Raw genomic sequence first — 25,180 nt, 5'->3', positions numbered from 1 at the left:
TGGAAGCCAGAAAATGCTGGTGCTGGGTGCTGTGAGGGAGACCACTGACATGTGTGCATTGTTAAGGGACAGTGCTGGTACAAATCCTGCTGAGCAGTCGGGTAATAGTGCATACAGGAATTTGCATCCCAGCCTGGCACCAGATGTATGAGAAAGGCAACAAGCAGTGGTGCACAAAGGCTTTTAGACCACAAGGAGAAGGGTACGTGATTATGTGAGCTTTACAACTTGCAGGTAGGACTTTGTGGCACAAGAAGAAGGTTACAGGGTTATTTGAGCTTTACAACTTGCAGGTAGGACTCTGTGGTTAGACCTGACTGAAACCAATAATGCATCGAAGAGGGTTTGGTCACGGAGGGGAATGATGAGCCCGGCTTTATACCACTGTAAACCTTAAAAAAACCCCAAACAAAAACTAGTGGTAGTTATCAGTTCAAAGTGATAGTGGAGATGGGGAGGTTGTTAAATGCCATCACAAAAGGTGCTGGCGAGGTCTTGCCTAGAATGCTGGATGCAGGTGAGGTCGGTCCTGGTCAGGAAAACTTAGTTTAAGCTGGAAGAGTAGTTTAGACTTGTTAGAATGATAAAGAAAACAGTTTGAGTGAGGAAACTGACAGGTTGACTTCATTAGTCAAGCAGGGTGAAGGCTAGAAGGTGAAGGGGATGATGATGCTTTTTCTGATTTATCAGCACTGAGAGCTATTGGCATTGAAAAATTTGTAGAAATAAATTACAGTGTTTAAATTTTATTAATATTTACTGTATGGGCATTTAGATATTGTTCTTTTAAAAAGATAAAATTATATTTTCTTTTCAGAAACCAGACCATTACAGAGTTCTTCAAACCAGTTTTAAGTCAAGGTAAATATGTAGGTTTTATATGGAATAAATTTATATGAATTTTAATTATATAAGTGTGTAGAATTATAGTCCAATCTCATTCCAGATTGGTGCAGCAACATAGTGAGTATAGCCTACCAAACAGGTCAAAATGTGCACATTTTAATTTTTTTTCTAATAATGTAACTGAAAATGTCAATTTCCTATTAAAATTAATTTATTTAAATAGTGATGTAATTATTATGTCAAGTTATTGTCTTGCTTAAGCTAGATTGTTTATAACAATTGAAGCTATGTTGATCACGTGATTCTTTGATATGAAATAAGACACATGGCAATACCAAAACTGAATGATTAAGTAAATTTACTTTGGATTATGTGTGAGAGAGAGATGAAATATCAAGTAATATAGTACAAGAAGGTTTGTTGTTTTGTGTTTTTTTTTTCTTCCAATATTGTATTTGTGAATAATTTGTCTTTTCTTTTCTCTCTTTAGACCTTGGCCGTAAAGACAGAATAGTGCTGTGTTCACCAGACAGAGGAAATGTAAAAGATGCAGGAATGGGACTGTCAGTTCTACGTGCTGAAGGTTTTGAAAGGAAAATATCTTCTCCAAAGAAGGTCAGAAGAAAAAGATGCCAGACCAAACACCAAACAAGTCCTGTGGTAGATGCCTTTCGAAAAAGAATTGAGGAAAAGGACAGTGTAAATATTTTAGAGAATGGCAGAGTATGGAAGGCATCAGGTTCATTGTACCCAAAAGTTGAGATTAAGAAACTCTTTGTTACCGCAGGGTCTCTGAGCAATTTCTTGGCCAAAGAGGATAAGACTGTCAAGCCAGAACAGGAGAGAAATGAGAGTTTTCTGGGTGTAGGAAGAGCACCATTGTCTTATGGAAATAGTTGGGAAGAGAAAAATGACTGTGTGGATCTAGCAGACACTAGCTCAGACTCTGACAAATGTGTTTCACCACCAGAAGCTGATGCTCGAAAAGCCTGCGCTAGAAATACTGGCATTGTGAGCACCACATCTCTGTGCCAAAGCCCAGGTTTCCCCTTGAAATTGCCCTGCTCTCCTACTGATTCTGCATTTAGGTTGTCATTGGAAGCTCCCCGCAGAGAAAGGGAACAGAAGAAACAGGAGCTGAAACACTCTAAGCCACATCCTGTAAAAGCATTCTCAGGAACAAGTGTATTGCATCAGGTGTGTTTAAAAGGGTCATTAAAGGTTGAAATCAGTGGCCCATTGTGCATGTGAAGTTTTAAATTTTTTTTAATTTTTTTTTTTTAACTTTGCAGTGTAGGAGCAGATTCTTGGTGCTGCCTTTTTCAGATGTAACAAAAGTTCATGTTCTTTTGCTATGCTGTTTTAAGTTTTAGGTCATGCTTGGGTAAGCCAGTTCTTAGTCATTTTACAATAAAAGAAAAATCCTAGTTTAAAAGCAGGGAAGCTATTCTGGGCTAGATGTAAACATGGAAATGCAATAGAAATTGTAACTTGAAATTGTATTTTGTAGAAAAAACCGCCTTTATCTTAAATGCCTTATAACCTTGTGTTTTCTTACAGTGTAGCTTAGGGAACAGACTGGCAAATTTCTGCTATTCAGAAGTTGCAGTTAATAGCAGTTCAGATTTATGCATTTAAGCCACAGTATTTAGAAAGAGATGGGAACGATCCTTTAAGAATGTAGTATTTCATTACAGGTTGAGTTATGTTCACTCTTTTAATCTGAAGAAAATACATACAATTTGGGTTGAGTTCTTTATTTGAGATTTTTGCAGCTTTGTTTTAAATTTGTCTTGAAATGAGGTCTATTAATGTATTTCTGGGGATGTGTGGAACTGTGTCTGTGCTGGATTCAACACCTGACTCGAGATGTCAGCATCCTAGTTTTAAAAAGCATGCAATTAACTTTTTTTCCTTCCTCTGTCTTTATTTTTAGGGAAATGGGTGTCCTTTAGGAAAAATACCATGTTTTAGTTCAAGGGAGACTGCCTCAGGTATGAGCAGTGCTGTTAATATGGAATTAATTAAACAATCAGATTCATCACTTAGTGTCTCTTTTTAATGGCTTTTTTTTCTTGAAGTTATGTTTTCTGTTTTATCTCACTAAAAAAAATAATTACTGCTGTATGGTCAGTGTTATTTCTAATACGGCAAGTTTGAAGTGATTTAAAAGTAATTTGTGATTTTAGTGTAAAACAGATAATTTGTAACTTAATTAGAAGTCATGATATTTCATTGTCTTAAAACCCTAATCTCAGATTATTTTTATGGTTTCTCTTGCATTTTGGATAATCCACATTTACTGTGGTGGTTAATAAATTTTGCCTTTCAGCTTAATCCAAAAAGAACATTCTTGTTGAACAAATCACTAAAGTTTAGCTGGTATTCTTGTTGCTTTTTGTCCCTTTTAACCACATCATTTTGTTCAGGAGATAGATCTGAATCTAAAAAGCTCACATGAATAGAAGCTTGAGGTAGGTCAGTAGGATAAAATTAAAAAAAAAAAAAAGAAGAGTCTATAGCTGTGGAAACCCACCAGACTCTTTGCTGCTCTGCATCGCTTTCCACTTGCAGAAGCACTTGGCCAGCAGTGCCAAAATTGAGTTGGGAAGTTCTCAGCCACATCAGCTTCATGAAGTAGCTCTCTGTGATGTGTCCAGGTGCTGGTGCCAGCTTGAGACAGGAAGCAGGAAAGCATGATGAGGAAGGTGGGCTCTGATTCCACAGAACCATAGTCTAAAACCAGATTTCTTTGTATTCTGAATGCTTTTTTTTTTTATGCCCACGGTTAAAATTATTGAAGTATTTCCAAAATACTTTTCATGCTGCTTGTTATTTATATCTATAATATGAAACTTTATTCCAGTCCCATATTTTAACTGGGCTGTTGTCTCTTTCCAAAGACTGATTGATTCCAGTGTTTCTATGGTGGCTACTGAGCTACTTTATAATAAACAGATTTAAATTAATTTCCAAATTAGTTACAGTAGTAGCATTACAGTATCAGCTAAATCTTAATTGTGGTCCATTGTATTCAATCAGAATGGAAGTTTTGTAGTTTCTGATAAAAATTTCAGTCCTAGTTGACTTAAAAACTGAAGTTAGTTCTTTAAAGGGTAAGCTGTTATACATTTGATTTTATTATTATTATTATTATTTTTATTTTTAAACATGACAACTGTGTTTTACTTTTTTCTCAAACACTTCATAGATGACCCATCTCAACCAAAGCTAAAGCAGGTTTTAAAAAACCATGAGGCATCTTCTCCACATACATTTAGAACATCATCTGACATGACCTCTGGTTTGCCCAAAAGCCCAGCTGTTCCTTCACACTGCCTTCCAGCTAAGGTGTCTTCTGGGACATCCAAACAAAGAGACTCTCCTGGGAAAAGAAAACAAACTGCCATGAGTGTGGATGAAGACAGTTCAGATCAATCTGATGTATCGAATTTGAATGACCCTGCTTTTAGTAGATCATCTTCAAAATGCAAGAATAGGAGGACTGACTTCGTAAAAAATATCCTTTTAAAGTCTACTCATGATGGTGTTATACAACTGAGGGATGTTGCTGCCCTGTCTAGGCATGATTCTGCTCTTTCAAAGGAACACCTTAACTCGAGCGAGGAAAAGGAGAAAAATAATTGCTCTACTGTAGGTTTGCCATCTTCATATTCTGCACACAGACCTGATAAAAATAACCATATTTCTGTTGTGGATACCAAAGAGAATCAATTGCAGCTGGCTAACTCCTGTTTTCTCTTGGAAAAGTCCCTTCCTTTTTCTCAGGAAAAAAGTACTGTGTTGCCTTCTCTCCACTGCTTAACACAAACAAAGAGTGTGAAATCTCTCAAGATTGCTGGCTTATCTCAGGTACTGGATGCTTCTAAGAAAGAGCAGGATGGGAAAAAACCAGAAAGACATGAACACAATAAAGCACACATAAGCAGTATTCAATACAGCAACAGTTTTTCAAGAACAAAACACAGGACTTCAGGAAGTGCTTCTGATTCTTATACAATGGAAGTGTCTGGGGAACTTGCACCCTCAGAGGAGACTGGTAACAATGTTCCCCTTTCATTGCCTTTGAGAGAATGTTGCAAGGACAGCAGCCATACCTCTTCACAATCCTCAGGAGAGTTAAAAGTTGAAAACACCTCTACAGACAAGTCCAAGCTGAATGGAAAATCACGAAGCGGCTTTGATAGTGAAGATGAGTTTTTGGAATCCGTTCTAGATTATGAGGACGATGATGATGATGATGATGATGATGATGATGATGAAGAAGCATTCATGCCACTGCAAAAAGTTCTCTGCTCAAGTCTCAAGCCACAGATAGGGACCCCAGAAGAATCTTGTGACAGTTTTTCTCAGGACACTGTGACTCCATTCCTGAAGCTTCATGTAAGTGTCTATAACCCAAAAAAGCATGTTCTTTTAAGTATTCTTTTATGGGTGTTATTTGCAAGAAAAATAATATAGATTTTAGCACAGTGCAAGGCCCAGTGAGTGCTAAATTGTTACCTTGTGTTTCAAAGTTTAAGAGAATGAAATTCTACATAGTATGTATCCACCAAAACACAGACAGAGGCCCTTTTGAATGAAATCTCATACTCAAAAATCAGTCATCTGCAACCTCACTTGTTCCAGCTGATATAGACAGACAGCAACTTGTTCAGCTGTTCTAGAGAACTAATTTCTGCTATTCAGCTCAGTTTTATAAACACATAACAATTTGCTCCAACATCTATGTCCAGTTCTCTTCTAGTACCTATTCCACTACCATCCACAAACCATGACTATTTACTCAATTTTTGTAACAGACAGAGACATATTGTTGTAGAATCAAATAGTCAAGTTTTTGTCTTAAGTGGTGTCAGTAGAACCCCTTGGTAATAACAATCAGAATGTGTATGACTGATTGATAACAGTTATTTTACGTGAATTTTAATCAAAAATCTATTCTATACCTCTTGCTGATTGTCATTATGCTCATTAAAACTACAGCAAAGTGGAATGAGATAGCAGATAATCAGCTTTGTTTTGTTACCTTTTTATATGGTTTTCCCCCTTACTCATAATGCATGAAAATTCAGAATTATTTGCTTGTAAAACTGGTTGCTTGGCTTAAGGGTCCTATACTGTACAGTTACAATGTAGTCGGAGCAGGGATGTGCTTGTTACTGTGCTTGTCCTTGGAATGTCTGAAGGATTGTGCATCCAGATGTAGACATTGAGAAATCTGTGTGCTAGGCTCCAGTCATATATCCTTGACACAGTCAGATTTGTGTACAAGTAAGTGTAATGTTTTCTTTCAGGTTGTATTTCATGGAAATTGGAAGTAATTCAGAAAGGATTTCAAAAAGCTGAATGACTTCTGCTCATAAGGGATAAATGAAGTGTTTTTCAATCCCTGTGTACAGGATATTACAGTGATGAATTGATATGTGTTTTTAAAAATTAGGTCATTTGTTCAATCAAAGCTTGTCAAATAAGTAGTGATTTTGAAGTTTTATTGTAAAATAATGTTTTAATAAGGAAGGTCCTGCAGTAGGTCTTAGTGTGTGACATTCCTGATAGCTGGTACAGGTTGGAAATGGCTGCATTTAAACAAAGGGATTTTGTACTGAGCCTGGCTCGGTTGGAGTTAATTTTCTTTGTCACAGCTGTATGGTGCTGTGTGTTTCAGACAAAACTGGTGTTGGTAAGAGACCAGTCTTCTACCTGTTGTGGAGCACTACTTGCACAGCATCAAGGCTTTCTCTTCCTCCCACACTGTCCCCATAGAGTAGACAAAAAACTGGGAGGGAACAGGGCCTGGGAAGCAGACCCAGATGACCAAAGGGTATTTTCCATGCCAGGTAGTGTCATGCTCAGCAATCAAAACCAAGCAGGGGGTGTTGGTCTGGCATGTAACCATTACTCAGCCTAGCTGGGCATCCTTCTGCTTGTGAGAGGTACTGAGTGACTGCCTTTGAATCACTTTTTCTTTTCCCCCTTATTCCTTATTAAACTGTTGTTACCTTGACCGATGTGTTCTCTTGCCTTTGTTCTTCTTATTCACTGCCCAGCACGAGTGGATGGGGAAATGAAGAAGCTGTGTGGTGCTTAGCTGCTGGCTGGGGTCAGCCCACCACTAGTTCCTGCAGTGGAAAATGAACAGCAGAATACCTGTAAAAATATTCTCTTCCCTCTCCCCTTCTCCTCATGTTTTTCAGTCTCTGGAATGGTTTATTTGTTGACTGAGTTACTATCTCCATGGGCAGATGTTGAAGAGCCATAATTATTTTATCTGTCCTTCTGATTCATTATGCAAGAGTGTTATAGATCAGACTTGTGTGGTTACATACATATTCCACAACCTTAGCCAACGTGTCTACGTAATTAATGGTTAAACCTGATAAACAGATGCAGCCTAGATCAAATGTTTGTGGCATATGTATGTGACCACAACATTTGGCCTGGCCTACATAATTGATTTCCAAGTAAGACAAAGCAGTTAGAAATTGTCCCAACATTTTCGTGACCGTGGTTTTTGCATGTACTAACATTCTTCTCTTGTGTTGTGTGAAGGGGCATATGTCCACATTGGAATAAAGTTTTGATTCCTCAGTTATTCAACAGTCATTTTAGACATTTTAACCAGATATAAAATGTGGGAAAGCTGAAGACTTCTTACCTTAATATTTCCCACACTAAGTCATGCTGCTTGTTACATTTGAAAGGTATCTCTGAAGAGCAAGGTGGTGTCAGAGGGGCTGTGCTTGTCCAAAGAGCATAATCATGGCCGTAAAAGATTTAAAATCTGTTTCTGCTACAAGCTGAATAAAAGACTGGGCGCTGAAAAAAAAACCACTAGCAAAATTAGTTAAGACTTTGCATGTTGTTTGGTTTGTGGGTTTTTGTTTTTTTAATTCTACTTATTAGCTTCTTAATTTCAGTTTTTATTAGGGTTTTAATTGGAAGTTTTGGTCTGTCTGATGGTTTTAGAGGTAGTTTAACAAACACTGGTACTTTGCCCTCCAGGGACTCTGAAACTAAGAAAAGGGTCCTGAATTATTTTTGGAGTTTCTTGTCTTGTGCACAAGAATGGAGATTCCCAGGGTCTCAGTGGCTGACAGTAATAAAGTTGTGGGGTCAAAGGCTTCTGATGCTAATGCTCTTTGTGACGGTTAGCTGGAGGTCAGCCCCAGAGATGCAGATTTTTGCTTTGCTGTTCAGATCTATTGTGAAGAGTAGTCATTTCTAAATTAGTCACTGAGAGAGATTTGACTATTATGTGAAATTGTCAGAGGACTGAGAAACCTAACCTGTTAATCATCCTGTTTTGCAGGGTCTCCTTTGCAGGGTCTCCTTTGGGTTTTTATCTGCATGTAAAATATCATTGAAATTGGAAGAGGTTTCTATTTTCGTTGTGTTTATTGTCTAATACAATATTATGAATGAATTGATAGCTTGTGGTATTTTTTTAATTTCTTACTATTTCATTTACAGCTTTCTAAGACTCCTCCTGTGACCAAGGTGTCGTATGTGAACAGCTTAGAAAACCTCTTGAAGGAAAAAGAAGAATCTAGGAGGTTTGTTTCTTAAAGCTGGTTTGAAAAATTTGGGATGGTGTTGTAGAAGCTTAGATTTACCTCATCTCCCCCAAACTGATGGAGTTCGATTAGCAACAAGCTAAGCTCTGCCTGCTGATGGTACCAACATACATCTGACAGGACCTACAAGTGTGGCTTAACTCTAAAAGCTGAATGACAGGCTCCTTCCAAGCAATAAGGAGTGATTTGTGATGCGTCTGCCTACCCTTGAAGAGCCAGACTAAATTTACTGATGTCTTCGCTGTAGGTCACTGAGCCAGGTGCTGGTCAGGCATGAAACAGGAATATTTATGTAGACTGACTGTACTAGTTTCTTCAAAGGTATTTGTAGCTCAGTTTTGGTTCCCAAAGTTGTGTAGACTATTGGTGTCTGAGTAGGCTACACAGGTCAGTGAACAGAACTAATGAGTGTTCTTGCAAGAGATCTTTTGGGTAGGAAGTGAAATATGGTTTATGTGCTAATGGCAAGTGGTGGTGATAGGTATGTATGTGTGATTAGCTGTTCTGATTAAAGAATCTGACCCTTGTAACTGTGGGCTGACTGACTATGGAGTAATGGATACTCCTATAACTAATACTGTTTAACAAATAAAATATTTGTTTGGTATTTTTAAAAAAAAAATTCAGCCACGAGATTGAAAATTTTGTGCAATTACAAAAAAATTTATCAGAAGTTGGTTGAGTGTATTTGTCTCTGACGAACTAGTGGTTGGTTGCACTGTTGGAAATTCATTAGGTTTTGGGAAACATTCGCTTTGTGCCTTGGAATAGCGAGATGCTTGGTTTTTACACAGATGCAGTGTCTCAAGTGCTTTTGTCATGTGTAACTGGCTACTGACTCCTGGGTTCACATTCTGGATTTTGTTCTCTTCTGTTGCAAATACAAAATGGTGACGATGTGCTCTGCTGCTGCTGTCATTTCAGGGTAGATGAACTAGAAAAGCAGTTACAGGAGGACATAGAAAGAGACGACAGTGTTTCCGACGGAGAAAATGAGGAGAATGCCAGTGGAGATGAAGATCTCTCAGAAGAACACAGGTCCTTCCAACTCCAAAACCAATTAAATCTAGTTCTTTGCTCTTCTAGCTTATTTTTTCCAAACCTCTCTTCATTTGCAATAGTTGTTGTTAATATGTTTAATGTGAACCATTTTTATATCTTTTGGGGTTGAGTGGGTTTCCCTGGGTGTTACTGTATTTTTAACAATTCAGCTTTCACGTAAGACTGATGTGTTCAACATCTGCAAATAATTGTCTCAAGCAGCAAATAGCTTCTCAGTATTTGAATTAACAAAAGCAGTTTTCAATTTTACAGGGCGTTTACGAAGAGATTTTCAGTAGTAGTCAATGCCATACCTGACTACCACCCTGGAGAAGATATATTTGATTTATCAGCTTCTGGGCAAATCTTCAATCAACATAACCTTGACTTGAGGAATTTTTACCTCATCCCTCAAAATCCTGTAGAAAAGCTGCTTCTTAAGTAAGGATATCCTCTTTACTTTGTTGTGTTTACTCATACAATTTTCTTCAGTGTTAGCAGTTTTAAGATAAAATAGTATCTTTGCATATAAACGTGCTCTGTCTTACTAAGTAGGCAAGACTAACTTCCTTTCCCTGGAATTTTCCTTGCTCGGTTAGCTTTACAGAACAGTAAATTGTAACTTGAAGCTTCCTTCCTTCCTCCTCTGCAATTGTTGAGAAAACCTCTTACGTGAGACATAAAGAAACAAAGAGCTGTTCTGGCCTCTTCCATATTTCTGCTGCATTGGGCTATCGTTGATAACCTGCCCAGCTTGTGGAAGATAAATGCAGAAGTGAAATGTTTAAATGAACACAAGCTTAACTATCCCCAGATAGAAAGAGGACCTTTGTGGTGAACTGATTTGTGACCTTCTAGTGTCACACTGTGTCTGCTGAAAGACTTTTGGTGCTTCTGTCCTGGAAGGGCCTGGGACTTGAGGCTTCACCTAATGAGGATTGCAGAGAGTCATGATCTCTGACACCTGCTAGACTCAGTCACTCACAGGCAATCAGTGTGTCTGTGTGTATATAAACAAGTGCTATGGAACTCATAGGCATTTCTGTTCTATATTTACAAGGCTGTCAGACTATAAATAGCTGGACAAATTCTTGCCTAATGCCACAAGTGTAAATCCTGAAAAATTCTGGTTATTTCAGTTGGTATTTGATTGCAAACATGTATCAGTGGAACTGAGAGAATTCTCTTACTATTAAAGGATTTTATATACATGTGTACGTGCAGTTGTGGGTGTGAAGAGGAGGAGAGTGACTTCTCATCTCTTGAGGAAGTGATGTTTGTGATACACTCCTTTGGCTTCAGGCCTTTCTATTAATATGTTTTGGAGATCACAAGGATATAAGCTTCAAAAGTATCTTGTAAATCAGTGACTGGAGGAATGAGAATTAAACTAATCATCCCTTGCAGAAGGCAAATATGATTTAATTGCTTATGCATTCTGTCCAGTTGGCACAGCTGGCACATACTGGCTGCCCAGTTGGCACATGGAGGTCTTCCCAGTCAGACAGGTAGAGGGTGTATGTAGGAGTTAGGACACAGATGTCTCAACAGAGTTACCTGATTTAGTAGATACAGAGAATAGAGGAAACTAAAGAAGGGTGTGTGGGAAACTGGATATCGTTAATTCAGCTGCTTTTTACATACCTAGCTCCCTAAGGAAGACTAAAACTAAAATAATTCAGTGATAGCAATGACATACTTTCTGTTCTTCTAACAGCTTTTTTTTGCACCTCACAAATTTGCCCAGTAAGATTAGGCTGTTTGATTTTAATTGCCTTCAGACTCTTTATTTAAGAGTATTTTAAAAACAATGTTTTTTCTCTTTTCTTCTGAAAGTGTTGGTAGAGGTCATTGGACAGTTAAAAGTCTTATTCACTGGCCTCAGTGAGCATAACAGCCTGTCTGTGCAGTCAGGCATAGTGGTTCACAGTACAGTAGTGTAAATCAATGATTATTTGAAACTTTTGTTCTCTAATGATATAAATGTTTCCAAACTGCATGTTATGGCATTCTGGAGAAAAAGATAGTTGTTCTAAATGACATTTTTAAATTTGATTGCTATTACAAATCAAGGTTTGATTACTATAGCATTTTATATGGGTAATAGCATGTGAATAACATCTGGTTTGGATATTCAGATCTTTCTTTGCTGTTGATGATGATCTGAGGGGTGGGGAAGTTCTTATGCTTTTGTGAAAGTAATGATTCAACCACTAATTGATTTTTATCCTCTTTCCTCACCCCCATCCTTCTCTTACAGTTCTGGTATAAAGCAGCAACTTTATTTAGCTGTTGGTGGTTTTTTAAGTTCTTCTTACAGTTGTATATTGTGCCCCATACCAATTCTGAAATGGCTTTTCCAGGTAAGTCTATGCTATTCATGCAGTTATACCCTGTGCATGTATAATATATTTCCTGGAAGCCAGTTGTAGCAGGAATAATCAGAACAGTTTGTGAATCTGTTCCATTAGGTTAACAACTTCTAAATAAAGAAGTCTTTTTCTTTCCTTTTTTTTTTTCTTTTCTTTTTTTTTTCCTGGGTTCTGATTTGTTCTCCGGTCTCAAATACTTTGATTGTCACTGGGGGTAAAATAGTAGAGATAGCTTTTTCTCCACACTTTGAGTGAATGCAAAGCTGCATGTCCCTGTCCATGTTCATATATGCTACTGCATTTGAAAAGGACACAGTACATACTAGGTGAGGAGAGACTTCATGATATTAATAGTGTGGGCCAAATCACAAGCTAATGTTAATTGTATTTCCTTCCACTCTTTGAAAAAAATACATGCTGCAATATACAAAAGTACCATTTCTGCATATCACCTTCTAAATCATCAGTGATACCTGCATTGTCAGATAATCTTCCCTTGGAAAAGGTACCTTATGGCTCAGGAAAAAGCCTGGAGTCATTCTCAAAGGAAATGTGGTAGCTGTCTCCTATCTAGATGTCTGTATCTGAATCCCCAGGAATTTACAAAGTGCTGTTACTCACAAAAATGCTTCTCTCCAATCTCCATTCTATTCCTTACCACGGTCGAACTGTACCTGAAACAGAAAAAGAAAGCTGGACCACCTTTAAAATTGCAGCCTGGCTCTGTTGACTGGCTTTCTACATTTGCCAAAAGGGAAGCATTTTGCTGTTCCATGTCCTTTCCTCCAGCCAGTAAAAAATTGCCTTGCCCCCATTCTGTGAGCCCTGTTGTTCCTCTAATGGGGAGGAAGTGTGAGCCAATTCAGATCACTTACAGAGGAGGAAACTGTCCAGCACTTGGGGGAGAAAAAGAAGTTTTGCTGGACTAGTGAAGTGCTCCAGGAAACCTGGACTGTACTTCATAGTCATGTTTTTGTTGTTAAGAGTTCTGTGAAAAACTACGAATTCATTGTTTCAGTTTAGTATTCCATATGTTCAATTTGCCTGCGACTGGAAAAGGGTGTAGTTAAGTCCATTGCCTCCACTCCTGATCAGGAAGTTCAGTTTGATCACAGATGCAAATGGGTTTCAGAAGAATCTGTGATACTTTCCATTCTTTTAACCCTCAGAACTTTCTCATGAACTAACATGGGGTTACAGCATTCCGATATGGTAAATAATTAATTGTAAAGTATTCATAGCATCTTTGCTCTGCTTCAAATAATCAGTATTCAGAGTATTCTGTTCTCCTTGGTATATCTTGCTTTAGAGGGTTTGCGGTTGATTTTTGGGGGTTGAGTATTTTTTTAATCTGTTACTGTTTCTAATTTTTTCTACCAAGGAGTTGTAGGTTGTTTTTGGTTTGGGGGATTTTTTAAAATTAAAACTAATGCCATCATGCAGCTTCGTTTTTCATGTGTTGTTTTTTTTCTCTCCACAGATGATGTCTATTCATCCTGACCATTGTGTTTCCACTCAGATTTTAGACAGATTGATGGAGCTAACACTAAAAAGCTGTAAGTACTTGAAGGGTGGAAAAGTGGCCACCTAAATGAAGGCATTTCTCCACTCAAGTTTAGAAAAGTATTGATGAGAAAGTAAAAGGTTCTAGTTCTATTCTGTGATTCTGGCATGAATGTAGGCTCTTCTCTTACTTATGTAAAGCACAAATACTGGGGGTTGGTCTCGACTGAGTGTGTGCAAGCTGAACCGCAGTGTGTGGTCCTGGCACGTACCTGCAAAACAGTGCATCCAGTACAGAGTCTTTTAAATTCATGTCTGGTATTTCACAAATAGAACTGACCTGAAGAGAAGCCCAAGTCTGCTCAAAAGTTTGCGCTCCTTTCCTTCTTTTACTTTGGAAGATGCAGACATTCACAGCTTAAGGACTACAAGATGTTTTTCACATCGTCATACCCAGTGTGTAGCACTGCATGGTTTACTTTCCAGATAAATGGCAAAAGTGAAGAGAATCATACACCTGCACAAAAACACTTAGAAGGATCTCCTTCAGCTCATACTGCTGCTGGTGTCATGTGTATTTGCCTGCCTTCATGTGTACTCTTAAATACTTCTCCACTACAAGTTCCTTTGTACATCCCCTATATCTTCACTCAGATCCATCAAAAGTCACATTCATTTAAGGCTACCAGTTAACGTTGTTAAAGTGACGTGGTTCTCTTGAAGTATTTGCTCAGGCCTCTCCAAACTGGACCCCATATTTTAATTCTTGTTTAAAATGAGACTGTGAGCTGGTATGAGAGGGAATGTAGCCTCCTTTATTTTGTGCCTTGCTGGCATTAGGCTTGATTCTGAATGAACAGTTCAAGATGATGAATGAGCATTCAAAGAATTAAGACTGGGAGAGATCCTTGTTTAGCACTTTGTTCCAGAAACCTTACCTATTTTCAAATCTTACTTAGCTTCCTTCCAGTCCCACTATGATAACTCCCTCTTACCTTTGCTTATACAAAACAGTAATTTATGTATTCTCATAGAAATAAATATTGCCACCTTGCTTGTTCTGCTGTTCATGATGAAAGAGAGCTGCGATGGAAGATTGGTGGAACTTGAAAGTAATTGAACTGTTATGTAGTCAAGGTGTTTCTCTAGTGTAAAATAACTGTGTTAGACTTTTTTACCCTCTCCTCGTTCTGAACACAGGCGTATTGTTCAACATACCGACTCTTCTGAGATGAGAGCTGGTAGAACTCATGCAGATTGATGAACTTATTTGTTTCCCTTGAAAGGAACTAGTGCTCAGAACTAAATTTAAAACTAATCCATTCCCTGTCTTTTATTTGTAGCTTCCATCAGTGATGAACACTCTAAACTGTGGATTCCTTCAATAGCAGATATATCAGTTGTTTTTGTCAATATGGGCGTTGAGTTTAGATCTCTCTTTCCATTGCAACATCTGCAGCCCAACTTTAACAAGCATGATATTTTGTAAGTGTTTTCCTTTTGATATTTATTGCTTATATCCTTTGAAAGCAAATCTTGTGCTTAGAATGTAGAAGAACCTTAGAAGGTTCTTCTTTATTTCCCCTCCCTTCCATCCAGACATACTTTTCTTTAAGTTCTCAACTCAGGTCTTAGTAGAAGTAAATAACCCAGAACTTCAAACCTAAGTAAGGGTTCAGCAAACCAGAGCAGAGTCCTTTGTCCTGCATCTTCCTAGTGGAGGTTTACAGGAATGTTGCTTAAGTAGCTGAGCAGCATTGTAAGTAATTGGCTACAAATCCAGTTAGACATGTGTGCTCTGTAACTGACCATTGTTTTGATTTGAAGGCATTTTGAACCATGCAGGGTTTTTTTTCTTCAGTTTGATGTAAATAGGCCTTTATGAGCTCTTAAATTGTTCATTTATTGCTCAGATTGTGTCTCTTTTATTAGAAGTCAAGTGCAAGAAGCAGTGAGTCAACAACAGCCAAGAGAAGACCTAGCGTCTGCCAGTCCAGCCTTCTCCAGTCTACTTGAAAACAATTTAATTAATGTGATTAAGGTAAAAAAACCCAGGTTTTTGTGAGTTTGGTTTCTTTTTTGTGTGTGTGTGTTTTCTTTTGGGAGGGAGGATGGGGTTTGCAATCTAGTCCTGAGCATGTTTTGTGAGTAGATGCTGTCCTGAGGTTTCAGCTTCATGTTCAGCAGAGTTTATTGCAGGCTTGTTGGAAACTTCAGTTTCCTGACTTCCATTGGCTTCACTCACAGCTGCACAGTTTTGCTGCCTCTCTTTTCCAGCTGTGGCACTTTATCAAACATCTTGGCTCCCTCATATAGAAGAAACTATTAATTTCTGTGTTCCAGTGGAAATGGGAAGAGAGGAGTTGATGCTGGCTCATATTTTTTATGTTGCCTCGATGTGTTAATGCAGCTCTCAGGGTTATGTGGTTGGTCCCTGTGCAGTGCAAGAGAAATGAGGTGGGACCTCATGGAGGACAGGTGGAACTGTGGCTGACTCTTCTGTGGAAGTGAGCTGTTAGATCCATGCAGTGTGTCCTGTAGGCTGGATGAGTGCTGGTCACACTTCACAGGCTAGTTCCCTGTGATTAAAGTTGTATGGTGAAAATGCTGACTTTATAACTGATTTCAGTGTTCCTTATGGAAATATCTGAATCCGCCTGACATTATTTGTTTAGAGATTTTTTAACTATAAAATCCCATAGTTCAAAAAGAGGCACTTGGAGCATTTCCACCAGAGACAGAATATGTATCTCTTGATCAATTTGTGTTCTCCTTTACGCATGCGTCCTGTATTGTAAGTATATGTGATAACACCTGGGTGGGGAAAAATCTCTTGATTTATGTTTTCAGTATTACTGGTGCATTTAGAAAATCTGTGCGGTAGAGAAGGATTACTGTCTGGGAAATATTGCCATTGTTCAAAAAATGAGCCTCCAGCAGGTATAAAAAAAAACTTTGAGTGCTGTTACTAGGAGATGGGGAGATGTTAGTACACAAGTGTTGCAAAAACAATACATCGTTTGAGGTACTTTTAATGCGAGGGTGGAAAGCTTGAGTTCTCATCATGCTTTAAAATAAGCTAAACCAATTTCAGATGTTAATACTTCATATTTCTTTTAAAGTTTCTAGGTTTCTGTACAACAGTAATTCAAGATGGATATACTGATGAAGAAATATGGCTGCTGCTTCTGTTGCTATTTAAAATAAGCTTGGAGAAACAGCTGAAGCGAGTTCCTTTGGTAGATCTTCAGTGCCTTTTTGTAAAGCTTCTGATGAGTATAAAAGACTGGGATACAAAGGTAACTTCATAAATTAATTGTACTGGATTTGTGAAACCGCAACTTCTGTTTTGAAGTTTTCATTTTTTTTTTCTTGACATATCAGAAAAATACTGCTTGAAAATGTAATACAAAAATTTTGATAATAATATGTATAATAGCAAAAATTTGAAGCTTTGGGATTGTGTGAGATTTATGAAATGGGTGGGTATACTGACAGGGGTTTTGTTGCATGACATGCTTGCCTGTCCACTTCTGCAAGAGGACTGTTATATTTATCTTGAGATTGTTTACTAAAATAGCTATCTGTTTAAGATGGCTCTGAAAGAATGAAGAAATTATTGCACTGAGCTGCTAACATGTTATTAAAAGCAATCTGATCTCAACTACCCTACTTAAAATAGTATTTAGCAGACTTAACTACAGGTGCAATGCAGAAATCTCTTTATGGACACCATGTGTTAGATCAGTTCCTTTTATCCTTTATGGTATGTTTCTAGGGAGTAGATGTATTCCTTGGCAAATAAAGCAAACAACCATTCTTCAGTATCAGGATGTTTTGTTGTTCTTTTTAAAGATGCCAGGGGTCTGTGTGGCAGTGAGTGAACTTTCTGACCATCACCATAATCTCCTGTGGCTGGTTCAGCTCGTGCCAAGCTGGACAGTGCGTGGACGGTAATGACACTGTAACCTCAGATCATTAACAGCTGATTTATCTGTATAAGCTCAAAGTCTGATAAATGCAATAGGTATTACATGGCACTTCAAAAAAAGTATTTGTGTTTTCTCTTGTGATACAGATGTATATGCAGTTCTTGGTGTGCATGTATAGCTTCCTGATCACCTCTGCTGTGAAAAAGGGTTGTTAAATTTTATGTGTAGTTTCTGGGCTGTGCATTCCTGGTACCCTGTAGTAAAGACAGACTTAACTTCCTATTCTGGCATCCATCACCTACTCTAATTCTTGTCTGAATTACCAAAAATTAAATTTTCTTTGAGTGATTCATGTCTACTTCTAAGCATCACTCTGAGTTCTGTATCTTTGAAATTAATAAATTAGAGTGTATCTGAGCAAGGAGAATTAATTGGGTCATCAGTTTCAGGCTTACAGACAAGTATCTAGCAGTGTGTACTTGTGCAGAAGCTAAGATACTTCTGGTTTACTGGCCTCTTTACTAGTTTAATAGCATCTATATTCAGAAAATCCAATTTAATAGTTGTAGGCAAGTTTATATCTAGGGAAGCCATGCATAGCCTCATATACTTTGTTGAAACAGTGTGGATTTGAGAAATTCTATGGGAAATAATTTTTAAAATTGTTTTTCAGGGAACTAAGACGACGTCTTAGCCTAGTGATAATTTCAAAGCTTCTTCATAAAAAGCATATAGAAATACCTGATGACAGTGATGAGCAGGTACTGCACATATGTGTTGTGTTTATATAACTTGGAAGTTTAGAAAACTTGTATGTTTGTGTTTTGTGTTTTATGTTTCAATACTGTAAGCCTCTTCTCAAGAAACTTGCAAAATTACCAATTAATAATTTTCTGTTTAGATTAGTATTAAAAGTATATTTGCACGTGTGTGTAATCTGCATGTTCTACAGCTTGTAAGTGCAGTATTGTTTGTGCCTAAACATCAATTTTAGACATTGGAAAGAGGTCTACATTTCTTTGAGTCTTCCTTTTATATTCATGTGGCGACACTCTTTGTTTCATAGGTTTGATTTTTTTTTTTTTTTTTATTGAGGTGATGTACAAACACTTTAGTCTGTAAATAGTCAAAAATTACTCAAAGCATGAAAACTTTCTTTTAATTAAGAATCCCTTTTCTGTTCTTGTCTTAATGGACAAATAATGTAGTGTCACTCTGTTTCCAATTTTCTGTTGCCAGTAAACCAGTCCATTTTGTTAATGTTTGTATGTGTAGATGTCTCTTCTACATCAGTTTGTGGTGTGTATGAAACCTTCTGTGCTACTGAAGAAGATGAGAAAGATGAGAGAAGGACTGGAAGAGCAGAATGCCTATGAAGACCACCTTAATGTAGAACTAGAACAGGAGGTATATAGCCAATAGTGCTTTTTTGCATTTGTCTTTTTATGCATCTTCTACACTTTTGAGAATGTTTCTTTTAATTTTTGTTAACTGCTGACAGTTCTGTACGTGGAACTGCACGTACACTACTTTGTTGCTCTATATCTTTAAAATATTATTCATATTCAATTTTGATTATAGTCATGGAGGAGGGAAAGAAGTAGCATGTGATGGAGGAGCCTGTACTGGGCTGTTTTACAAACAGGGATATGGTCAGATTTTCTGAGTCACATGGATTTCTTGAATCCTGACTTCTGTAATCAGAGGGCTGTCTCCTCCCTCCCTTCTGATGTAATCAGTGGAAACTGTTTGGCGCTGAGCCAGACCTTCACCTTCAGGCTTCAGAAAGATATTTATGGATCTTTTATTAATCTTTTCTCATAAACAAGTGTTACAAAGATTTAGTATTCTATCCATATAAAAATTGAATATTGGTTTGGTTATTTGAATGTTATCATGGAATCTCTTAGCAAGTATTTTGATCTGGATGTAGACGATGGGAAAATAAAGCCAACTGCTGAATTTAATTTCCAGTTGTTAAAACCGCAGAAATTTTTACCGGTTATTTAGGTTGTGTATAACACTGTAATACCATTTTAAAATGTTTCTAATACATGGATATACTGTTTCAAATTAGTTGTTTAGGCAGATGTGTAGACCTACTTATCCATTGGCCTGGCTGTTGGAGCAATCATTCCAGAAAGCAAAGATGGTGCTGTTTCTAGATGTGAAGAGCTGTAATGGTGCTTTGACTGCTAAAGCTGTTTTGATTTCTCTCCAGGCATACTACTTAATCTACGTCCTCCTTCACCTAGTCAGTGAAGCCAGTTTCTTTGATGTTGTAAATTCTAATCAAAGGGTAAGTAACTTCAGTGGCTAGACCTTTAGATTTTAAAAGACTGTTTTTCATGCACACTTGGTCTGTTTTGGTAAGAGCAATCGTGATCACCATGGATAATAGCGCTGGGGGAAGCTTTTGTTCTGACGCAAGGTAAATGCAGAAGAGCTTGCCTGGGCTTACTGCAGAGAAAGAAACCTCTTCTGCATTTCTGTGAATAGAGTTACCTCAAAACATAAGGCTGTGGATGAGCAGGCATTTATTGTGTTAATCGTTTTCAGAAAGTATCCGGAGATTAACTCAGCACAGAAATTCTAAGAAGTCAAATGATCCTAAAGTAGGATTGAAATTTTTCAGTGTAGAAAAAAGCCACTTTAAAAATAGCTGGTAAAATGTGTTCAAACACATTACAGTTTTCTGTGCTGGAGTGCAGCCATGCAGCAAGTGAAAGCTAGGACTGTAGCTCTTCTCTGTAGCAATAGTTCCTTTGTGCTGTGTTAAGTAACATCTGTTAAGTAATGCCTTCTGCTTAGCCTTTCAGTAATCCTGTTCAGATTTCTGTGATCACTTGCTGGGAGTTGCAAGGTGTTTGTGTAAACCTTCTGTCCTGTGGAATCACTCTTGGCATTTAAGAAATCTGTCGTGTGAACTGTTTGAGAGAAGTAAAGCAGTAATGTTTGGTTACATTTGGAGGCTTAAGTGTCTCAGTTAACTACTTAGATTTGTGGAGAACTTGATCTTTTCAATAATTTTTTTTTAATGTCTCAATTTCTTAATGAAGGAAGAGTCTATTATTCACTGACCTGTTAGCCATCAAGTGGCCAGAGGGGTGTGGCTGGACTTTGTGCAGACTAGACTTGCATAAAATCAATCTAACTATTTCAATTCTGGTCCTCCTCCAGTTAGGTGGGGTAAATTGTGGCCTTGAGACACCAGCACATGTTTATAAGTAGAATTTCAGCATGTCTCACCTGTTCTGCATAGCGGAGCCTCTTTGCAGCTGTTCGGTGAGAGATTGAAACCAGGAACTTTATGAAGAAATTAACAGAATGTGGAAGACCTTGGGAGTCATTATCAGGAGATTATGAAGTGGCAAAACTGCTTTATTAAAGTAATCAAAAATTTAGAGACAAATAACAGTTCAGCACATAAGCCTTGGATATATTTTACCTGCTCAGCCAATTCCTACAAAAGAAATTACCTGAGTCATCATTACTGAAAGGTTATTTTTAGCTATTGTAGCTTCAGAACTTTTTTTGCTGATAAAAGATGTGAATGGCACTGCACTGTGTTTGCTACTTTGGGGACAGAAAGGATTTGCAAATTAGCTAAAAAACTTTAAAATTTGTGATGTATAGCTCTGCTATACTTTGAAACTATTTTTAAAAGCAATTAGACCTGGTTTACCAGGTGCACACGAGCAACTGACAGAGGATCTTATGATCTTGTTTTCTTTCCTTTCCCTTTCCTTCCTGTGTATTTCTGAGAAAAAAATCAAACCAAAGCATATAATTTTTAAATTCATATAATATTTGAATAAAACTGATATCGAGGATTTAATAGCTGTACACTTTTATCTTTATTTAGCAACACATACTGAAGCTCTGTCGTGCCTTAGATAGGTACGTAAAAGGTGATATCAGGGAAGATGCAAGGCTGTTTTATCGATCTAAGGTAAGACACAAAAGTTGATATATTTTGTTTTGGTTTGTGTTTGTATGTTTTTTAGTGTTTGTGATGCTTGTTGTTCCCTCATCCCAGCCCTGGAAATTCCAGGAGTTCCTCATAGGTTTGGGGGTTTTTTTCTGTTTTTTCTATCTGCATGTAGCTAAATATATGCTCATTTTAATTCACTGCAAACATTCCTTTTGCGAGCAACAGGACTCTTTAACAGCTGTAAAATGTGAGCTTGTCTTTCTTTTAACCAGGCCTCTCAACTTCTAGGCCCACAGAGTTGCTCTGTTTCTTTTTGTGGCAGTCATTGATAGCTCATTATAATTGTAAGAGCAGAGCCTACATGCAGGGCAGGATACAGAGGACTGAAAAAGTAGCCTATCTTGCATGAGTCTCCATTTTATCTTTCAAATGAATGAGTTAATTAAAAATGTTGTGGCTTTAAGCCAGCATTGTATGTGATGCAGCATCAAGCTTGGACAATTGCCTTTTGTTTGCTTTGTGGCACGGGGCTTACTAGTGGTAGTCCTAATTTTGTGACCTTCATGCTTTGCCTGCTGTCCTAGCAAACCAAATAAATCAGCTCAGTGATAAAGTGTTCAGCCTCAACTTTGAAAACCCTTGGCTTCTTCGGCTTTAAATCAGGCCTGGGCAGTTGTGTGCTTTCTTACCTCTCAAGAAGATTCTTCTTTTCTTATTCAGCCAGATTGGTGGAGCATGGATCCCTTTAACAAGTTAATTACTTTTGCCTTGATTGTTGTGACTGATCACTTTCACTTTTGTTTCTATGTGCCCTTGCACTGGGAGGGAAAAATCTTACTCAGGTTTTCTCCATCGCTTCATTTATGTAATAGGAGAGTAACTTCCAGAGGACACCACTGTGCTGGGTTTTAACACCGCATATGAAGCATATCTCAGTGTGAATGGCCTGGATTAAACACTTGCTTGTGATTGGTTATGAAAAAGCACAGTTTACGTATAAAGAATTTATTTCGGAAACAACCGAAGCGTTGTTGGCTTTTGTGATTGCAGTTCTAGGTACAGTCAGACTTGTGGAACAAATCTCACTTACCCAAAGATGAGATAGTGCTTGGAGGCCAGAGGTTTGCATGCTGATTCCAGACATTTAACATGGGGAGTCATGTGCCTGTAATGTGTCTGTGTGGAGTACATGACTTGGAATTCAGAGTCCCAAATTACAGGGACCTGAAGTTGACTTAGTGATACTTTGTGCCAGTAAACTTGGATGTTGGGTTATCTGGGGTTTTATGAGTTTGAGGCTGGTGGGGGAACACAGGGTATGATTTGGGCTTTTTTTAACATAAATGGCTAAGCTAATCAATCTGAATTTGCAGGTAAAAGACTTAGCTGCTAGGATACATACCAAATGGCAGGATGTGATACAAACCACTCGGCTTACTCAGGTACTGTAATGAAACCTTTTTCTCTCTTTCTTCCCACATTATGGGGTGCATTCAACTCATTTTTTAGCACTTGAAAATAGCATATTCTTTTGAAGAGATTTTTCTTTTCTTCATAAGTGGCATGGCTGTGGAATACACTTACATGTATTAGAATAGATTTTAATTAAAATTCTTACTTTGCTGACTTCAGTAAAACAGTCATGTCATCATCCTTAAAAGTGATACTTTTGTAAATGTGTGTGTAGTTAGAGTGAAATGCTAGTACTGAGTCAAGTCATAGGGCCTGTCTCTGATTACAGTTATTAGCAGATGCTTCAAAAAGGACATTGGGGCAGGAATGCAGTGATGCACTTCCTGCTGTGGTCTGGCAGCACGTGACTTCAAGACTACTTGAGTCCAGGGTTCTATCCACATATATTTAAGGGCTTTTGATAACTCCTCCCACTTTGAATGTGTAAAAAAATTCATGCAATGATTAGGCAAAGCCTTTTATGCTTTGTAAAAGTATGCAGTAGTATAATGCCATGATAAGTCTCTCCAAAATATTTGCCTTCCTGACATCTAACTGGACTTGGTGAAATAGATGAATAATTTCTAGTGATACCTAGAGTTCAGAGCCATTTCCTCCAGCCTTGGCTTGTAAGGTTTCTGTGGTAATGTGATCAGGCCAACTGTTTGAGTCCTGTCTTGAAACATAAAGCTACCTGTCTTGGAAAAGCTTAGCTTTCCAGTAATGAGGGTATAATTTACATAAAATTTAAATTGTGCTTATATGCTTGGTATTGATTGCAGTTAAAAACTGTGTAATCAACCATTTGACTGTAAAGAGTCTCAAAAATGTGCAAAAAATATGTTGTGGGTAGTGTGTGATATTTCTTATTATAGAGGAGGAGGGAATTATAGTGTAACTCATGGCTGCAGAATCTGCTTAGCAATTGATGAAAGTTGATAGTGATGCAGCTCTTTCAGAGTTGTTTTTTCAGAGATATTTGGGGTTGATTCGCATATGGGAAACTGGCAAGTGTGTCAGAATAAAATTCTAGGGACTTGCAACACAGTGTGGTGCTCCCAAGCTAAGCACCTGCCTACTCTACTCATTTTTTCTGACATTGGTTTTCTGACTTGTGTACTGATTTGTTTTTACTCTTTAGGGAAAACTGCATGACTTCTGGGAGCCAGATTCATGAAATCTTTCCTAGTTCAGGGAAAATAACAGAAAAACTCTGAAAACAAGGAAGATGTAGAATGAATGAAGCTTCACCTTGTTTGGAACAGAAGAAATCAATCACCTGAGTTAGAATTTGAGCTTGATGCAGACAAATAATAGAAACATGAGGATCTAATTTGGTTAACGTTGGCTTTTAATCCAGACGCTCTACTTCTGAAAAATTAATGTGGGTAAACTGAAAAAAAAATCCATTTCTATAGCCTTCTCAAAATTGGCTAGAAATATTTTACCATATTGAAAGCTGAGGGAAGTTTTCTTGTTTTCAGCATTAATCACAAGACATATTTGAAAACAGTATGTATTCATTTTCTTGCCATCATATACCTGCAAGCATTGTTTTAGGTTGGCTGGGAAAGAACTGCCCTGTGATATGGAATGTGAGTTCAGAAAGACTGTTAGACCTCCCCTGAGGCGAGGAAGAACTGGGCTGAGTCGTGTTAGTCTGCAAAGCAGAACTGGTATGAACATCCAATGTCTCTTAAAAACACAAAATACAGCAGTTGCACATGAACCAAGTGACTGCTCTTGTGTTCACTTGAGGACGGAAGCAGAACTTAAGAGTGGTTGTGTCCAAACAGTTCAAGTGGAAGCTTCTTTCCTCTGGTTGTGTTTTATCAAAGAACAAATGACATTTGCTGTAGTGAAGTATTCATTTTTAACTTACCCTCCTCATCTTCAGGCGTGAATTTATGCAGTGAATGTGACCACACAGAAGTGTTTCTATAAGACCGGGATATAAATGAGATCTTATTACACCACTAGTGTATCTGACTTTGCTTCCTATTAATGGAGAAAATACTAATCCTAAATATCAGCTCAGTGGAGATTTGAGATGAGCATTTGGCTCACCTGTGTAAAAACTGTGAAAGCCATATGATGTCTGAATTCCTTGGTGTGAAGTCCTGCTGCACACACAATATGTGCTCAAAGCTTCAGGAGCTTTTATAAAATAATTGAAGCTGTTTGTGAAATAATTAAAGGAAGATATGATTTCCTTCTGTGCTCTGTGTGCAAATGCTATCATTTGAATCTTACACTGTGGTTTGTTTGTAGGATGGGTGTATATAAGAAGAGAAAGTTAAGGTATTGAGTAGCAGCACTAACTCAGATTCCCTTAGTGAGATTTTTAATAACATCACCATGTGCATTTTATAATACTGTTTCCTTTTAATTCTTGGAGATTACCCTGTCTTATATGATGAATCCCCTATGGTAAAAATATAAAATAAGACTAAAAAACCCTGCCAACCACAAAACCTTCAAATTTATTTATGTATATTTTAT

The 25,180-nt window shown here is 37.7% G+C and overlaps 1 protein-coding gene across 2 annotated transcripts; it reads left to right on the top strand.

Annotated features, from left to right (window-relative positions):
- The first annotated feature begins 820 nt into the window (after positions 1 to 820).
- SLF2 (SMC5-SMC6 complex localization factor 2) lies at positions 821 to 24,684 on the top strand. Of its 2 annotated transcripts, none has more exons than XM_018069252.2 (19): positions 821 to 861; positions 1,337 to 1,461; positions 2,783 to 2,840; positions 4,058 to 5,250; positions 8,341 to 8,423; positions 9,369 to 9,482; positions 9,759 to 9,926; positions 11,746 to 11,848; positions 13,338 to 13,413; positions 14,704 to 14,845; positions 15,293 to 15,401; positions 16,483 to 16,659; positions 17,216 to 17,313; positions 17,966 to 18,053; positions 18,568 to 18,699; positions 19,514 to 19,591; positions 21,158 to 21,244; positions 22,600 to 22,668; positions 23,820 to 24,684. In XM_018069252.2, exons 2-19 carry the CDS (start codon positions 1,402 to 1,404, stop codon positions 23,853 to 23,855), a joined length of 2,871 nt encoding a protein of 956 aa, XP_017924741.1. In that variant the 5' UTR covers positions 821 to 861; positions 1,337 to 1,401; the 3' UTR covers positions 23,856 to 24,684. The 2 variants fall into 2 exon arrangements, with proteins under 2 accessions (XP_017924741.1, XP_017924740.2); XM_018069251.2 differs by having other exon boundaries at positions 1,337 to 2,043.
- Positions 24,685 to 25,180: the final 496 nt, after the last annotated feature.

This window comes from Manacus vitellinus, unplaced genomic scaffold (genome assembly GCF_001715985.3).
Source record: "Manacus vitellinus isolate BGI_N305 unplaced genomic scaffold, ASM171598v3 scaffold_15_pilon, whole genome shotgun sequence".
In the NCBI taxonomy this organism is placed as follows: Eukaryota; Metazoa; Chordata; class Aves; order Passeriformes; family Pipridae; genus Manacus; species Manacus vitellinus.
The sequence above is the reverse complement of the archived record's forward strand: the minus strand, read 5'-3'. Positions and strand labels throughout refer to the sequence as shown.

What these genes read in the sequence shown, in the direction of transcription:
- SLF2 (XM_018069251.2), top strand. Translation starts at nt 1,402, where the DNA reads ATGGGACTGTCAGTTCTACGTGCTGAAGGTTTTGAAAGGAAAATATCT. An exon ending in TTCAAGGGAGACTGCCTCAG is followed by an intron (nt 2,841 to 4,057) that starts GTATGAGCAGTG and finishes AACACTTCATAG; the next exon opens with ATGACCCATCTCAACCAAAG. An exon ending in GGCTGTTTTATCGATCTAAG is followed by an intron (nt 21,245 to 22,599) that starts GTAAGACACAAA and finishes CTGAATTTGCAG; the next exon opens with GTAAAAGACTTAGCTGCTAG.